Source organism: Procambarus clarkii, chromosome 11 (genome assembly GCF_040958095.1).
Source record: "Procambarus clarkii isolate CNS0578487 chromosome 11, FALCON_Pclarkii_2.0, whole genome shotgun sequence".
NCBI classification, from domain to species: Eukaryota; Metazoa; Arthropoda; class Malacostraca; order Decapoda; family Cambaridae; genus Procambarus; species Procambarus clarkii.
In genome coordinates this window covers 43,099,093-43,117,934 of record NC_091160.1, presented here as the reverse complement: position 1 = coordinate 43,117,934, position 18,842 = coordinate 43,099,093, and the positions used below count along the sequence as shown (strand labels likewise).

At 41.9% G+C, this 18,842-nt stretch overlaps 1 protein-coding gene across 4 annotated transcripts in view; it reads left to right on the top strand.

Annotated features, from left to right (window-relative positions):
• Positions 1–18,842, top strand: part of LOC123758443 (cellular tumor antigen p53) — a 48,670-nt gene that overhangs the window by 27,594 nt on the left and 2,234 nt on the right. For 2 of the 4 annotated variants that reach the window (XM_069322727.1, XM_069322726.1), the window contains 7 exons: positions 6,689–7,018; positions 11,316–11,495; positions 12,475–12,649; positions 14,922–15,144; positions 15,282–15,420; positions 16,768–16,866; positions 18,268–18,378. In XM_069322727.1, coding sequence (XP_069178828.1) covers positions 6,698–7,018; positions 11,316–11,495; positions 12,475–12,649; positions 14,922–15,144; positions 15,282–15,420; positions 16,768–16,866; positions 18,268–18,378 — 1,248 coding nt within the window. In that variant the 5' untranslated portion in view covers positions 6,689–6,697. Of the gene's footprint in view, positions 1–448; positions 644–3,645; positions 3,784–6,688; positions 7,019–11,315; positions 11,496–12,474; positions 12,650–14,921; positions 15,145–15,281; positions 15,421–16,767; positions 16,867–18,267; positions 18,379–18,842 lie in introns of those variants that run through there. The other 2 variants (XM_069322725.1, XM_045742867.2) reach the window with 2 other exon arrangements.

Genomic DNA, 18,842 nt, shown 5'->3' with positions numbered 1-18,842 from the left:
CGGCCAAGCAATGTGTACCTCTGGGGGATGTGCTGGCTTGCATTCTGGTATCGAAGTTGCATTGCAATATTATTTGTTTTAATTGGGAATTAAGTATGCGTAAGTTATAGTAATGAATTTTTGTGCTGTTTAGTTTTAAATATATTTGATCTTCGGAGAGCAAGAGTTCATGGTAAACACAGCCTTGGTGCCACTGCCAGCACTGAAATGTTGTATTTAGTTTGTATATGTATTTATATATATATAAACAAGGCGTTGGGCACGAATGGCGCGCAAGTTCTTCAATGTAATAATAACGGCAGACCAACATTAATTGCTTGTATCTGCATGAATGAATTAGTTGAAGGAAGGTGGAGATTTGGCAGCGTGTTTCTGGCAGTGAGAAGTGACCAATAGGGCGCCGGGAGCCAGGCTTGGCCACTACGTCACTCCTGTGACGTAAACACTTCAGTGCATGGTATACTCCGGTTGTGTAGAGGCGGGTTTACCTCCGCTCACCCCCATTCACTCTCTATGAATTCTTCTCGTTGAATTGAAAACTGGTGAATACTCAAGGGGGCTGTGATTTGTGTGTCCAGGAATACCAGGTGTTGAAGTTGGTGCATGCATCTTGCAACGCTGAATCTTGGAGATGGCTGATCAGGTATTTCTTAATGTATTTCTTCCATTTAGTCAAAGTCAGTGTTGCTATCTTGAGATTATCTTGAGATGATTTCGGGACTTTAGTGTCCCCGCGGCCCGGTCCTCGACCAGGCCTCCACCCCCAGGAAGCAGCCCGTGACAGCTGACTAACTCCCAGGTACCTATTTTACTGCTAGGTAACAGGGGGCATAGGGTGAAAGAAACTCTGCCCATTGTTTCTCGCCGGCGCCTGGGATCGAACCCAGGACCACAGGATCACAAGTAAAGCGTGGTAATTTGGTAATTTTGGCATTTCAAAACCAAAGATTTTTTTATACACATGCAAGGCTCATTAAAAGGCTCATCAGTTCCAAGGTTCATTAAAAGACGACCACTCACTCCACCAGGAAGGTAATTCACTGTGCCTTTTATGGTCGGTTGACCCTCTTCAACCGGTCAACCGACCATTTCCTGGTCGGTTGCTATCTAGGTTGTCTCTATGGATGAGTTGTATGGCCCTTCTGTGTCAGGAGACTGTTCCATGTTTAGATCTCTTAGGCTCGAGGAGAGATCTCAAGCCTGATGTGAAAATATGTGAAAGAATTGGTGAGAAAATGAAGGGATAAAGGATTTTACGCTTCGTCATCAAGTTTTGACCGTACGTACATCATACTCAGATTTAATCAGAGAAGGTAAGGGATGTGAAGATGGGAGGGAAGGGAAGAGGAGGTGGAATGGGTAGGTGGGGATGAGACAGTATCCCGAGCAACGCTGGGTGACCCTTTTTGTATATTATACGTTAGAACGTTTCCCGTTCTGAGGTCATGCAGTCACTGGCATGCTTTCAGTGCTTAAATGCGTTCACTCTATCATCTGGCGTTCAGATGTCCATCTACTCTAGACCTGGCAACCTTTGTTGATGGCATTGTGTGTGTTCTGATGTCCCAAAAGGAAGTAGCCCTTATGAAGCTTGCCCGACACGCTATGTGTGCTACTGTTATGATTAGTACATAATTGCACTTATTTGTCTCCTTACATTTACCACCCCATTTTTGGAGGACGGGCTGGTGTGCTAGTGGCTTTACAAGAATGTTAATTCAACTTATTTTCTATATTCTCTATCAACCCCCAATGTAACTTCTTGTATATAAATAAAGCTTATATGGCCAATGACATCCTTTTGGGGCCTGTTTAAGTGTTCCATCGTCTAGAGATGGTCCCATTGGTCCTGTTGGCTCGAACCTATTTCTACTTATACTTTTTTTTGTAAATTAACACTAGATTAACGAAATGCTAAAGGCTAGATAAACATTGTCTATACGACGCTAATTATCTATTACGGTGTCTACTCTTATCTTCTCCCTTCTCACCCTCGCACTTCTCCAACAATCCTCACTATCTTACCCTAGTCCCCTCTGGAGTTGCCACAACGGTCAGAAAGTGGTGTACTAACACGCTAGAACCTAACCTGTCGACCACGCATAACAAATCTTGAGTGATTGTGAGCCACAGTGATTTATAGTCCCCCTGTATTTGTTCCTTGGGGGATTTTGACGGCAAAATGCAGGGTTTTTTTTTTTCGAGAGGACAGGTTGGAAAATCTTTAAGAATATGAGAAGTAGAGTAGAGGCAGGGATGAGTGGTTATTGGTTATTGGTCTTGGTTAATACCAAGCTTAACTCTGGTCTTATCTGGGAGGTCACGTATCTTACACGGTATCTTCCTATGCTGTAGTGGCGGTACCTTTGGTGTGAAGTTCTATACCTGCCCCCAGTTATCACACGGCTGATAGCCACCTTTGTGGTCGGCTCTGGCAAGACAAAAAGAAAATGTTCTTTAAGTTCTAGATTAGTGACACTCGGTGGCTGTAATGTGACAGCTTCTCCTGCTTGCTGGCGATATTACCTTTATTTTTTTACCGTAGCCTAATTCATATTTTGTCCCATGCTTAAATTAGGTCATTTTGGTTTTAAATTTCACATGAGTTAATATTAATCAAACGTAAGGAAAATAATGATGACTTTATGATAGGATCAACTCTACCGATCTCACCTCGTGTATAACATATTGAATTACACAAAAACATGTGGAATTTTTCAACATGTAGAAATGCATATTGCAGAACTGTCAATCCCCTGCCTGCCTGCCTGCCTGCCCCTCCCTTGCCTGCCTGCCTGCCCCTCTCTTGCCTGCCTGCCAACCAGCCAGCACCACTGCCAATACTCACGCCCGCCTCCCCCATCTATGCCACCCTAACTCACTGAACCAATTCAGTGGTTTATAATGTGTTAATCTGCTAGTTTCTTATGTGGAGTATGTTTTTATTTGGGACCTTGCACACGTGTCTACAACGACGGAGTAAAGTTTGTAACGTGTAAGACACATGGACGGGAGCTTATCAAATTATATCAAATTCAAAACCTGCCTCAGGATATGTGTTGCGTATGCTTCATACAGTGTTGTGCTTGTGGCTGTGTATGGCTGAAGGGGTGTATGCTTGAGGAAGCATACACAATGTGGATAAATATTCACATTTAGGCATGTAAGGATGCGAATCACATTGTACCCAAGACGGCTCGCTAAGAAACCAATATTAAAACCTAACCTTTATGCCCGAAACGCTTTGCGTAATAGTGGCTTTAGGCATTGTATGTACTAGCTCTATCTATAAGTCCACCAATCTTTGTAAAAAAATTTCTTGTATGTATGTACCTTACCTAAATAAACATTTATTTATTATTTATTAACTCAACAGCCTAACCCAAACCCAACAGCCTAATCTAACCCACCGATTATTATCAAACCAACTTGGGTCGAAACATGTGTATACAATTTGACGGTACTGAAGATGGGGCGAGTAATGCAGTAAGGATGAGATGGGGAACAGTGTTTTAGTAAGAGGTATGCTGTTACAAGAGGAGGGGGGGGGGGGTGGTGGAGGGGGGCTGGTGGGGGTTTGTAGGGGGGTCAGGGACTGATGGGGGGTTTGTGGGGGTGGTGGGGGGGAGAGAGGCGTGGGATGAGAGAGTTTTGGCCCACGCCACACTTAGTTGTGTTGTGGTAGTGAGAGGGTGAAGAAGGTCCAGTGATAATTCCTCTCCTGACGCGCGCCCACAACACCCTCCTTAAACCATTCATCTCTTCATCATGAATCACAATCACGTACGTCATAACAATGCTGTTACCTTGTTCAAAACACATGACACTTTTCCACCCTCTCTGATAGTTCCCTTGTTCAAAACATCCCCCATTCAGAATCACTAACCAATTCTTTCCGGAGCACGTGGTGATGTATTTATTAATTCATAAGGTGAATGTGATATTAGCAAGCAATCATGGACCTTATTATCCTGTGTTTCAAAAGGAATTCAATTGAACTGTACAACAAATTATAAAGTGTTTGATAGCTTAACTTTTCATCAATAGATTAATTACAAAGTGCTGAAGTCAGGAGTGTTGGAATAGTTATTGTGAACATTAATATATTTAGTAGTTATGGTGACTGGTAGTGTACCAGGGTGTATTAGTAGTTGTGGTGACTGGTAGTGTACCAGGGTGTATTAGTAGTTATGGTGACTGGTAGTGTACCAGGGTGTATCAGTAGTTATGGTGACTGGTAGTGTACCAGGGTGTATTAGTAGTTATGGTGACTGGTAGTGTACCAGGGTGTATCAGTAGTTATGGTGACTGGTAGTGTACCAGGGTGTATCAGTAGTTGTGGTGACTGGTAGTGTACCAGGGTGTATTAGTTATGGTGACTGGTAGTGTACCAGGGTGTATTAGTAGTTGTGGTGACTGGTAGTGTACCAGGGTGTATTAGTAGTTATGGTGACAGGTAGTGTACCAGGGTGTATCAGTAGTTGTGGTGACTGGTAGTGTACCAGGGTGTATTAGTTATGGTGACTGGTAGTGTACCAGGGTGTATTAGTAGTTGTGGTGACTGGTAGTGTACCAGGGTGTATTAGTTATGGTGACTGGTAGTGTACCAGGGTGTATCAGTAGTTATGGTGACTGGTAGTGTACCAGGGTGTATCAATAGTTATGGTGACTGGTAGTGTACCAGGGTGTATCAGTAGTTGTGGTGACTGGTAGTGTACCAGGGTGTATTAGTAGTTGTGGTGACTGGTAGTGTACCAGGGTGTATTAGTTATGGTGACTGGTAGTGTACCAGGGTGTATCAGTAGTTATGGTGACTGGTAGTGTACCAGGGTGTATCAGTAGTTGTGGTGACTGGTAGTGTACCTGGGTGTATCAGTAGTTATGGTGACTGGTAGTGTACCAGGGTGTATCAGTAGCTATGGTGACTGGTAGTGTACCAGGGTGTATCAGTAGTTATGGTGACTGGTAGTGTACCAGGGTGTATCAGTAGTTATGGTGACTGGTAGTGTACCAGGGTGTATTAGTAGTTGTGGTGACTGGTAGTGTACCAGGGTGTATCAGTAGTTATGGTGACTGGTAGTGTACCAGGGTGTATTAGTAGTTATGGTGACTGGTAGTGTACCAGGGTGTATTAGTTATGGTGACTGGTAGTGTACCAGGGTGTATCAGTAGTTATGGTGACTGGTAGTGTATATACTGCCCGAACCTAACCTGCCCGAGCACCCACGAATACAAAACTGGACAATCACGTCAATTTTGGGAACAGCTGTGATTTTTAGTTTACCAGTTTCTGGCCGTATGGGATTTACACGTGGAATACGATGTAGTTTTCGAGAGAGCAGATTGGAGCACTTTACCCAAGTACTCACAAGGCTGTGAAGAGTATATTTGGAGAGTATACTTTGAAGATTAGTATCGACTGTATATTATAGACTTTATAAAATACAAGATACACAGGGGGGTGTATCTTGTATTTTATATCCCAGCTGTTTGGCCAGTGGGTGGGTGGGCGGGTGGGCCGAGTTTATTGGGCAGCGCCACTCATCTTGTGAGTGGACACACCGCCATAGTGACAGTATGTACAACACTCCCCAATAGGAAGAAAACCCGCTGGGTTGTTCATCCTGTCCAAAGTGGCCGTAAGTTTTTCTAGTGAATGAAAGATATACTTGAAAACAAAATCTGTGACTAAAACATTTAATGGAAAACATTTTATGAACAGTGACACTGAGTGCCAGATGTATTTTCCTCAGATAAAATCCAATAAGCGTTAGTTTATAAGACATTAATATTCGAACCTCTACGCCTGTTTTCACGTAGGTTTATGTAGACCCGATCGGTCTACCTTGCTATATATACCAAACGTTTACAGACAACAATATTGTACATGTTTAAATTTAGAATTTAAAACCAAAGGATCAATGCATGAATGTTCGTAATAAGGCAAATAGGACACTGGGATTTATTAATCGAAGCGTTAGTAACAAGACACCTGGTGTGGTTCTTCAGCTATATCTTGCTCTGGTTAGGCCCCATTTAGATTATGCAGTTCAGTTTCGGTCGCCGTATTATAGAATGGATATAAATTCACTTGAACGTGCCCAGCGTAGGATGACTAAGTTAATTCCCCAAATTAGAAATCTTTATATGAAGAAAGATTAACAAAGCTGAAATTGCTTTCACTGGAAAGGCGAAGAGTTAGGGGTAACATGATAGAGGTTTACAAGTGAATGAATGGAAATAACAAATGGGATATTAATGGAGTATTAAAAGTATCAACACAAGACAACGCGAAACAATGGGTATAAATTGAATAAGTTTAGATTTAGGAAAGACTTGGGTAAATACTGGTTCGGTAACAGAGTTGTTGAGTTGTGGAACCAATTTCCACGAAACGTAGCGGAGGCGGGGTCCCTCGATTGTTTCAAGCGTGGGTTGGTCATATGAGTGGGAATGGGTGGTTATAGATAGGAGCTGCCTCGTATGGGCCAATAGGCCTTCTGCAGTTACCTTTGTTCTTATGTTCTTATGCAGTTGTTTAAGATTCAGCTACTGGGAACAAAAAGTTCCAAGTAGCACGGGCTATGGTGAGCCCGTAGTGGACTTACCTGGCACAGGAGCGGGGTTGTAACTGTTCCAGTTATTTTCCAGTTATTATGCATTAACAGTTATCTTTTCTGCGCTTCAGGGAAACGGCATGCAGAGGTATGACGATTCGGAGCCGCTTTTCGGCGAGGAAGTGTACCAGTTACTGCGAGATGACTCCCTCTTGCACCGTACAGGCTCCAATAACTTCGCTGCCCTCATAGACTCCTCAGACTCTCTTCACTACCACGACGACACGCAGCTACAACCTCTCGCCTTCCCGCAGGCCGTCACTAGCCAGGTCTTGTCTGGCACTGGTACACCAGGGCTCATCCTCTCTCCTCCTTCACAGCCTCACGAACAACAACACTACACATCACAGCAGCCTACCGAACTTCACTGGGACAGAATAACTGATAACGATGATATTAAGGTAACTATTGTACTTGTCGTCGTATATTGCAGTTTAAACGCCCAACCCACAGTCTCTAAATGAAGGACCGAAACGTCTCTGGGTCATTATTATGACTTGATAATGCCCCAAGACTGACCGAAACGTCCCTGGGTCGTTATCACGACTTGATAATGGCCCAAGACGGACCGAAACGTTCCTGGGTCATTATCACGACTTGATAATGGCCCAAGACGGACCGAAACGTCCCTGGGCCATTATCACGACTTGATAATGCCCCAAGACTGACCGAAACGTCCCTGGGCCATTATCACGACTTGATAATGCCCCAAGACGGACCGAAACGTCTCTGGGCCATTATCACGACTTGATAATGCCCCAAGACGGACCGAAACATCTCTGGGTCATTATCACGACTTGATAATGCCCCAAGACGGACCGAAACGTCTCTGGGCCATTATCACGACTTGATAATGCCCCAAGACGGACCGAAACATCTCTGGGTCATTATCACGACTTGATAATGCCCCAAGACGGACCGAAACATCTCTGGGTCATTATCACGACTTGATAATGCCCCAAGACGGACCGAAACGTCTCTGGGTCATTATTATGACTTGATAATGACCCAAGACGGACCGAAACGTCCCTGGGTCATTATCACGACTTGATAATGACCCAAGACTGACCGAAACGTCCCTGGGCCATTATCACGACTTGATAATGCCCCAAGACGGACCGAAACGTTCCTGGGTCATTATCACGACTTGATAATGCCCCAAGACGGACCGAAACGTCTCTGGGCCATTATCACGACTTGATAATGCCCTAAGACGGACCGAAACGTCGTTGATTCTTCATGTACAGCTGTGTATGGGGCATAAACTATTGTAACTCATCGTCTACATTGCAGTTTAATTATTATGGCGCCTACACAGGAATCTGTCTAGAGATTTGAGAATATTTCCATCGACTTGAGAATGGTTCAGGACGGACCGAAACGTCTTCGTCCCTTCACTTCCTAGTGTGTGGTCTGGTCAACATATTTCAGCCACGTTATTGTGACTCCTCGTCTGCATCTGAGTATTTCCTAGTTTTCCTGCTGCCGCTCTTGTCCAATCACCTGGGCTGGACGGTAGAGCGACGGTCTTGCTTCATGCAGGTCGGCGTTCAGTCCCCGAACGGGCAAGGGGTTGGGCACCATTCCTTTTTTACCCGGATTATCCCAGATCCTTATCCTGACCCCTTCCCAGTGCTATATGGTCGCAATGGCTTGGCGCTTTCCCTTGATATTACTCTGTATTCTGGTGCCGCTCTTCAGAGATGACGTTGTTGTGTTTCAGTATAGGTGTTTGTTTTTTAGGCTAATTTATATGGTTGACTTTGTAGGGCGCTGGTCTTTGTAGGCTCCATGATTTAGATTTAAGTCATCCTTCCTCCAACATTATTTTCGAGCATTAGCGATCCAGAACTAGACCGTTGGCGAGCGTGCATGCGTGCGAGAACGTTTGCGAGCGTGTGTGCACGAGCGTTCGCGAGCGTGCATGCGTGCGAGAACGTTCGCGAGTGTGCGCGTGAGCGTTCGCGAGTGTGCATGAGCATCCGTGAGCGAGCCAGCGAGTGTGCGTTCGCATGCGTTCGCGAGCGAGTGTGCGTGAGCGTGCGTTCGCGAGCGAGTGTGCGTGAGCGTGCGTTCGCGAGCGAGTGTGCGTGAGCATGCGTTCGCGAGCGAGTGTGCTTGAGCATGCGTTCGCGAGCGAGTGTGCGTGAGCATGCGTTCGCGAGCGAGTGTGCGTGAGCATGCGTTCGCGAGCGAGTGTGCGTGAGCATGCGTTCGCGAGCGAGTGTGCGTGAGCATGCGTTCGCGAGCGAGTGCGCGTGAGCATGCGTTCGCGAGCGAGTGTGCGCGAGCGTTCGCTTGATTAGACTGACATTCTTTTTTTTTAATTTGTGCTAAATCTGATATTTCTATATAGATAGAATAATACCTAGCAAATATTTGCTTGTAACTCGCGCGGGGAAGCTTCAGGAGATTACAGATTTACATATTATTACAACTTATATAGATTTGTTCATTTTCTTCCGGAATTTGGATTTGTTGAAGCGAATTAATAATATGAAGAGCGCACAGATGACATTGGTTAATAATCTCCATAATTTGACTTATAATTGATAAGTTGATATGTTTGGGTGAACTAACTCACTGAACATCAGACACGCTGTATACGACATGTGGTTATCACAGCAATGTGTTGTCAATCTGTGGTTATTTCCATACCGATGTACGGATATAATGTTGCTGCGAATATATATAGGGTTTTAAAGTTTGATGAATTTGGATGATTTTGAGGAATTGGGGAGTAATGCGATAATGCGGATTGGAGAGGCAGCCTGAATGAACCTGTCGAGACGACGGCCACGATGGCTGTGTACGATGATTATAGTGGTATAACACTGGTATATCTCTTGATATACCAGTATAACACAATTATAAACTACCGTCTGGCATTGACACTAGATTGATTTGTGTATTGTATAGCTTTCAAGACCCGCTAGAATGAGCTAAGTTGTGTATTGGGGTGAGTGTAGAGGTGTGTAGTAGTGGCTAGGTGATACCGAGGCTGCCTGACTGGCCTGGGTGCTGAGTCTGGTATACTCCTCCAGCTCTACTGCCAGTGTATACTCGAGTATACCATATTCTGGCCGTGTTAGCCAGTAGCTACCCCACAATAGTCAAGATGATCGTCTTCGAGGTATGTGTTACCGGCGGTCACGTCACTTCCAACTTGTAATTAATAATGTACGTTGGTTAGATATTGGTCATTTGTATTTGTATGTGAGTATACTTGTAGGTCTGTTAGTGCTTCTTATTGTTAGTATTTATGTGTAGTGCAGGACTGGGATATATATTAGATGCTGTGTAACGTTGCTCTTGACGCTTGGTACAAGTTTATAGAGCAAAATGTCACCAAAAGGTCTTGACAAGACTAGAAAATGTAATTAACTTTGTATTGCTCTGTCCCCCATGTGTTGAGTGGTGCTAGTGTGAGAACACTGCTTGAGCGGGAACTACAGTCTACATGTAATGGCACTATGATGATATTAAACATTGGAGTCATTATTTTGGCAGTAAACTTAGTTTACTGCCAAAACTGGCTTTACTGGACTGTTTTCCAAGAGAAGTTCCGGATCAACCGGGCTGTGGTGGGTATGTGGGCCTGCGGGCCGCTCCAAGCAACAGCCTGGTGGACCAAACTCTCACAAGTCAAGCCTGGCCTCGGGCCGGACTTGGGCAGTAGAACAACTCCCAGAACTCCATCAACCAGGTATCGAGCAGTGTTAAATATTGGATATTACAGGGTAATAGAGAAGTATTTTCTATTTGATTTTAAGCCTGTTTGATATTAAGCAATGTATAAATGATATTAGGCTATGTACAAAAGTACATAGCTTTTTTCATAACTTTTTTATTTTTACTAAAAGTGAAATCTGAATAGTTAAACAAAAATTTTTATTTTACCATTAACAATACAATTAATGTCCGCATTTTGCAGCATAAGTTCAGATTTGCCTAATGGCTCATTTTAACAGTATAAGATATAATGCTTGTACCCCTGCCCTTGTCCACAGACTTTACCATTCATGTCATCGTGATCCCTCATGCACTAAACTCATTCCAACTGTGAAAACATACCAGTCCTCTAATTTTGTTGCCGAGCCCAAAAACAAATGTTTTGTGTATGATAAGAAATGTCTGCTAGGTCCTGTTGGCACTTCTGCTAGGTTCTCTTCTCACAGTTGGGGATCCCGGGTTTGGTCCCCGGGTGGTGCAGAAATATAGTGGTTGGTCATTTCCTTTCACCTAATGTCTCTGTATACCTAGTAGTAAATAGGTACACAGGAGTTGGGCAACTGTTATGGCAGACAGAGATCACACTAACGTGATGCATCAAATGAACAAATCCACAAGGGCCGTGACGAGGATTCGAACCTGCATCCGGGAGCATCCCAGACACTGCCTTAATCGACTGAGCTACGACAGTCTTCTGTCGTAGCTCAGTCGATTAAGGCAGTGTCAGGGATGCTCCCGGACGCAGGTTCGAATCCTCGTCACGGCCCTTGTGGATTTGTTCAAGTGTTATGGGTTGCATCCTGGGGAGGGTGAGTAGTTTAACCTCAGAGGGGCCGTGACACAAAACTAAAGTGTATATATATTAACAACTTCCTGTTCCCAACAACATTAATTATCCAAGCTCTTTCATCACCCTTCATGCATCTGAGGTTTGGACAACCCACTTATAATTTTGTTATTCTGCAGATTCCTAGTTCTCTTGGGCAGTTTGTTCAACAGGAGCCACTTGGGTCCATGCTAGAGAGCGGCTCTTCCTACACACTACCAGACACGACCCCAACTCATACGGTGCCCTCCTTGCAGCCTTGGCCAGGCCGTTTCTTATTCTCCATTCGTGTACCAACTGATAACAAGGACCGCAACAAGGTGCGTTTTTGCAAATGAGTGAGAATCTTAAGAATGTAAGTTGTTCAGTTGTAAATATAAAACAAAGCATAACTGGAATCTATATACAGTACTAATACTTGTTGCTGATGATTTGGTCTTGCCATTATCATTATGCCCTTGTGAGGCATTCACGACTTTTGCACTTTGAGATGGTTATGTGGTTTTGTACACATTGCGCTTGCTAAGTTCACTTGTGACTGTATGGTCAGGTAAATATATTTCGATTTGGAAACTTGGCAGTTTTTAAACATTGCTCAAGAAATTTAATACCAGTTTTATTTGAAAATGAAAGGTTAAACAGGTGTTACTTAACTGGGTTTGTGAATTAGACTCTGAGGAAGAGATCCATCTTAGTGAATAATTTTAAGCTGAATAATTGACAAGAAAATAAAAACTAATGTTAATGGAAAAAATGTACAGTATATCATAAAATTCTACTAATCATTTGGTAGGAGATATGGAATGGTGCAGTGTTTGTACGGTGTACCTACTGAATTTTGGTCAACTTGTCGACAATATAGTAGATCATTTGTCCTATTTTGACCATTAACCATTGTCCAGCATTCGAGTGCAGACAGCCATACCTGCATCCCATGTCATAATGCAGTGTCCTTCAATCCATTGATATTTGGAAATAAAATAGTGATGGGTCTTTGTATATTTGTTGTGCATTGCTAGTAGACTAGACTCAAATGTTACACAGTAGGATACACATTGATGCCTTTTGTACTACTTAATGCCTGTAAGAAATGATGTGCCATTTACTAAGAATAGTTCTTGGTATCTTATTTGCAAATGGAGAATAGTCTGTAAAGTATTAAAATGCATATTTAGATTTTTTTTTTTTACATTAGTTTATGTATTGTTCATGAATTTGACCAATTCACGGGAATTGGTTAATTTGTTAAAACATTCATGATTAAAGATTAATGGTCTGATTTTTGTATGTGATCACCAGTGGTGCTACAGCCAGAGCCTGCAGAAGCTATATGTTTGTCCAAATGTTGCTGTGCCGGTGAATGTATCACTCGGCGAGTGGGCTGATGCTAAGATTACTATCACTCCAGTCTTCAAGGAGAGTCGCTGTCGATTAGAACCAGTGACTCGCTGCTACAACTGCAAGTCCTCACAAGGTATGTCATTGTGCAAGATAAATATTCACTTACAAGTCGAGGCCGGGCTTGGGGAGTACAACACCCACAACCCCATCCAGGTACTATTCATACAGCTAAGCGTCAAGAGTTATTTATTTTATTTTATTTTATTTATATATATACAAGAAGGTACATTGGGATTGTGAGGATACATAGCATAGTAAATACATTCTTGTAAAGCCACTAGTACGCGCAGCGTTTCGGGCAGATTTGTATATTTGTAGCAAGTACGTGTTATAACGGTCCCGGCAGTACTGTATAGTCTGGTTCGTTCTCGACTCGCAATCGAGAATTCCGGGTTCGAATCCCAGGCAGGACAGAAAGGGTAGAGCGTGTTTCCTATCATCTAATGCCCTGTTCACCTAGCAGTAAATATGTACCTATGAGTTAGTTAGCGTGTTGTGGGGGTTGCATCCTGGAGAGGGTCAGTAATTTTGATCCTTTGGGGACCTGGGTATAAAAACATGTACTGTACGTATAATGTGGCTGCCTGTCCCCTGACCCAGTGATCATTACAGTATTGAAAAACAGCTTATAATGTTGTACATAAAGGTGAGAGAGGGTGAGGGGTGGTGACTGGCTGTATAAAGGCAATAATCATCCGATTGGTAAAAATAAATTAAGTTGCAGCTGAGACTTTATGTATACTGTATTATAATTTTCATTCTGGAATGACTGCAACATTGACAGAAAGTAATCAGACGGCCAATACAGTCACTACTACAGCGGCATGTTTGTTCACTGGCCCAATGGATGTACTGTATAAGAAGTCAAAAAGGTTATTACGGGCCACGAAATGTGTTACTTTTTGTTACTATTTTAATATTTACTTTAAGCTCAATTATAATAAGATAGTGAAATATGATCTGGAAATGTCTACTTGGTAGATTCAAACCAGATTTCATGATAAACTCTAGTGAATTGAAATCTGAAAATACAGAGGGTGAATCTGATGATTAGTTTGTTATTTATAAGGATTTTAGAGGTGACACTTATAACAAAATACATTACAATGCACACAACAATGAAAGCTTTCAAGAGGGAATTTTACAAGTTTCTGCTGGAGTCGCATGATCAATCTGACTGTGATGGCTGTGTGGCCCTGTGGGGCCATGAAGACAAACTGCTTCGCAGACCAGGCAGTCACTAGGGAGGGAGGGCTATGGAAATAGAACAATTCCTTATTCTCCAATGGTAATCAATAGGACTGCTTCTGCTAGTGTTAAAAGCACCTTGTTCATTGGACTAACCCTATACACGCAAACCTTGTGCAAAAAATGCAGACTGTCGAGCTTGGCCTCAAGCTGGGCTCGGGAAGTAAAGGAACTCTCGGAATGCTTTCCAGGTGTGCTCCAGGGGCTAGTTTCAAGAAGCAGTTACGCAAGTACTTACAAATGTGTACATCTTTCCTCAATCTTTGATGGCTTTGGTTACATTTATTAAACAGTTTACAAGCATGAAAACTTCCAAATCAACTGTTGTTATTGTTATAAACAGCCTCCTGGTGCTACAGAGCTCATTAACTGTTTAATAATTGTAAACAAAGCCACCAAAATTTGAGAAAAGATGTACGGGTTCGTAAGTGCTTGCGTAACTGCTTCGTGAATCCAGGTCCTGGTAATGAAGCCTATCTGGAATACGGGTTATAATAATTCCTGTATGATTAGTTGCTAAAGTTTATGTTCAGCATCAAATGGCACTTCATGTGCATGAGGAAGGAGCATCAAAATTTTTATAGTATGTGGCTAGATGCAAAAGAGCAATGTGTTGATAAATTAAGTGACTTGGTATTCAAAGAGCATTGGTATCAGAGGAGGGGTCAGAGAATGCTTAGAATGAGGATGTTTTTTTTTTTTTTTTTTTTCCTACCACAGATGTGGCCACACATTTACAATGCTAACCAGCATATATACATTTTCTTCTGTCCTCCATGGACAGGGTTAGACAAGTGTTAAACATATAGTTCAAGGGCTTATTGAACACTCAACCACAGAAGGTGATTCGGTGCTTTTAAAATGCTAAGCTAACCTACATACGTAAATACATAGATACACAGATTTACGTATGCACTACATAAAGTGTTAGATGTGTCTTTTACATAGTGTCATTAATGTACATTCACAAAGGTGAAATGTAATTCTGATCAGCTTCCATATATACTTTATACACATACATATACATACACACACACAAGAGGCCCAAAAACATTGACATACAAAATGTAAATACTAATGCATTTCTTATTTTGCAGTAAGTGAGGGTGAATCAGCTTTAGCAGAACATATTATCCAGCTGGACGGAGAAGGTTGTGAATATAGCTGCGTTAATGAGAGGCACATAGTGACGGTGCCTCTTCAACCCCCACCACCTGGAGAAAATGTTTCAACTTTATTCATGAAGTCGATGTGTCTAACATCTTGCGTTGGAGGACCAAATAGAAAACCTTTTAACGTCGTGTTTACCCTTCGAAGCACGTTAGTACAGTACCTTGTAATTATTGTAAATGTAATTTATTCTATTAACCTTATTGTTTTATTAAAATCAATTTACAGTAGTGTTTATCATATTTGTGCTCTGCATTTTCTCCTAATTGTTTTACGTGATTTCACAGAGTTACCGGTTTAGAAGTTGGTAGGCAAGTGCTGGACGTCAAGTGTTGCAAGTGTCCCTCACGTGATATGGCAAATGAAGAGCATAATCAAAATAAACGTGTTGGCATGGTTACTCTGGATGATGAAAAGCAAATCAAGGTACTTACTACTGTACTGTATAACTTGTAGTGTACATTATTCATGATTAAGTTATTGGTGTATATAAACATTTTTAGCAACTGCTTGAAATTGTTATTAGATTGAGTGGTAATTGTGTTCAAGTGAGAGAGGTTTGATCGGGCTCGTGGGTCTCGCCTCTATAGCAAAAGGTTATCTGGACTTGCTTCTTTAGTTATCAGGCACCGCATGTAGCCATGTCTACCATTTTCCTAATTCTTTTATCATATCTTTGAAAGTAATGACTAGTAATGGCTACTACAGTATACATACAGTATACATCACTTTTTAGTCATACAAGCAGAATTAGAAATGCAGAATATACTATATCATCTGTTCAGTTTGCAGAGTAACTTAACATTTGAAAGTTTTGAGTCCTCATGTCCCTACAAGTTCAGTCAAATTGTTAGAGAAGTTATTATTCAAGCCATCTTCCAAGAATGGCAGTACAGTTCATGCAGCAACTACAGTGAGATTGTACAATAATGGACTAGTACCCAAAATAATCCATTATGTACTATGGGCATGCTAAAAAGTGGAATAGTGACTGCAAATCTAACCTGTCATAGGCTGAAATAAGCAATCTTAGGCCTAATTTTAGTACATAGTGCTATACTTGGCCTACAAAATTTTAGGTTTGACTGCTGTCTTTATTGATTCTTTCTTTGTCCCTCTACAAAATTAATATATTTTTTTTGTTTGTTTTTTGTTTTCCTCAACAGTACAATTTTGTACATTTCCCCCAAAGTTGCTTTTAAGTATTAAGATTTTTGATTGACAGGCTGTAGGTTATATTTCCAGGCCCTTACACAAATTTACATGAAAAATTTCCATGTCTGCTTTATTTTCACTTAAGAATTATAAATACTTGGATCATGGTACCCACTAGTACTGCACAGGTGCTCGTGGTACCCGCTGGTACTGCACCGAGGTGATGCAGTACCCGCTGGTACTGCACCGGGGTGATGCAGTACCCGCTGGTACTGCACCGGGGTGATGCAGTACCCGCTGGTACTGCACCGGGGTGATGCGGTACCCGCTGGTACTTCACCGGGGTGATGTGGTACCCGCTGGTACTGCACCGGGGTGATGCAGTACCCGCTGGTACTGCACCGGGGTGACTGCACCCCTGTACCAGGTGCCCTTCCCACAACTCCCACACGGGCATTAGGGAGTAATATTGGTTCTTGAAAATTTTGGTTCTTCTAAATATTGGTTCTTCCAAACCAGTGTTTCTACTGTTCTTAAGTGTATGGAAGAGTACCAACAAATTCAAAACAATTTGGAAATATGATTGATAATGACAATAGTATTAATTTCTTTCACCAGGTGAGGAAATTAGCTTCTGAGATTGTAGTAGGCCAAAAGAGAAAGAGACCAAACATCAAACTTGAACCAGGAACTGAACTGCGTACTGTGAAGATCGATGTAAGTATGTCATTGGTGTTGGACTCCTGAACCTCCACGAGGTAAAGGTTTACCTAATTATTGTCTCTATATTTGTTTCTCTTGCAATAGTTGTTGTTACCTTACAATAACTGCAATGTACACTGTTATCTTGAGGTTATCTGGAGATGATTTCGGGGCTTTTTAGTGTCCCCGCGGCCCGGTCCTCGACCAGGCCTTCGCCCCCAGGAAGCAGCCCGTGACAGCTGACTAACACCCAAGTACCTATTTTACTGCTAGGTAACAGGGGCATAGGGTGAAAGAAACTCTGCCCACTGTTTCTCGCCGGCGCGCGGGATTGAACCCGGGACCACAGGATCACAAGTCCAGCGTGCTGTCCGCTCGGCCGACCGGCTCCTGTGAAGTAAGATGCTACAAGGAAGGCTCCCATTGCTGTACAGTATACTTTATAGTGATATTCCCAGCCCATCCTCTTAAAGTGAAAGTACTTTTAATAGCGATGTGGTTGAAGGTACAAATGTGTCGTGATGGATCACCAGAAAGTAGATTTTTTGTAGTACTTATTGAATTTTGACAAACTGGAAAATTGTTATATTTGCTAATAAAACCTAACCTAACATAACCATCCTAGGCTTAATACACACTATTTGAGGTGTAATACAGTACATCCATATGCTATACTAGGCCTAAGAATAGTTAAGTTTGTTTTTAGTCTTGAAATTATAATTAAAAAAAAAAAAATGGTTAATTGAACTCTTACTACATACTTGAATGAGCGGCCACAGCTACACATTACTACATACTTGAATGAGCGGCCACAGCTACACATTACTACATACTTGAATGAGCGGCCACAGCTACACATTACTACATACTTGAATGAGCGGCCACAGCTACAGAGGATACCCAGTTCCTTCTGTTTATCAAAACAGGAGGTTAGATTTCCCTCCAACCATTTGAGGCACAGTCCAAGAAAATATACCACACAGGTCTTGGGCTGACTGGATTGATGACTAGACCACACACTAGAAGTTGAAGGGACGACGACGTTTCGGTCTGTCCTGGACCATTCTCAAGTTGATTGTGAGACTTGATCGACTTGAGAATAGTCCAGGACGGACCGAAACGTTGTCGTCCCTTCAACTTCTAGTGTGTGGTCTGGTCAACATACTTCAGTCACGTTATTGTGACTCATCGCCTGACTGGATTGAATTTGTGTATCCATTTGTGAACAAGTCATATTGAGGGACTTATTGAATAGGATTTTTTCCTAATTGACAACCTATCCTGATTATTGGGAGCCGAGTAGTAATGAAACTTGATTATAGATGTATGGATTTTATAGGTCTGGTTATCGAAGGCCAAATATTCAATATTTTCCGATTGACTAAACTAATACAGAATTTTTTTCCTTTTTTTCAGTGTCCTGAAGTATTTGAGACTCAAGTCAAGCAGTACATAAATTATCTCTCTGTCGCAAGGGTACTCAAACACACCCAGCCGAGTTTGTTTCTGTACCCAGACGTGATTTAGGTATGACTTTTAGTGTACTGCAGATTTGTTTTGATAATAATAAGTCAAATTTAATTTTGTGATTTGAAAAAAAAAATAATTTTAATTTTTTTTTTTTTTTTTTAGAATTTGCAGATTAATGTTAATGAGTGAAGCATCCTTGAGGTAAACATTTTTGTCTAGTTCAGATGATCTATGAATTATACAACAAATGTTACAAACAGTTTAAGTGGATTGTTTTAGTTCATATGTACTGAATGTTGCTGTGTGCTCTTCTTGAGTGTAGAACTTGTCGCTCAATGAAAATCTAACATTAGGAATATTACAGATTTCAATACAAAGAAACCATATGAGTTACGAAGTTCATTTGTAAGTTAGATGATTCTTAAGTTGTAAGAAAACATTGAAGCTTGCAAACCATACAGTTGGGTGAAACATTTTGCATATTTTTAATAGTTCACATTGTTTACCAAAGATCTGGGTAA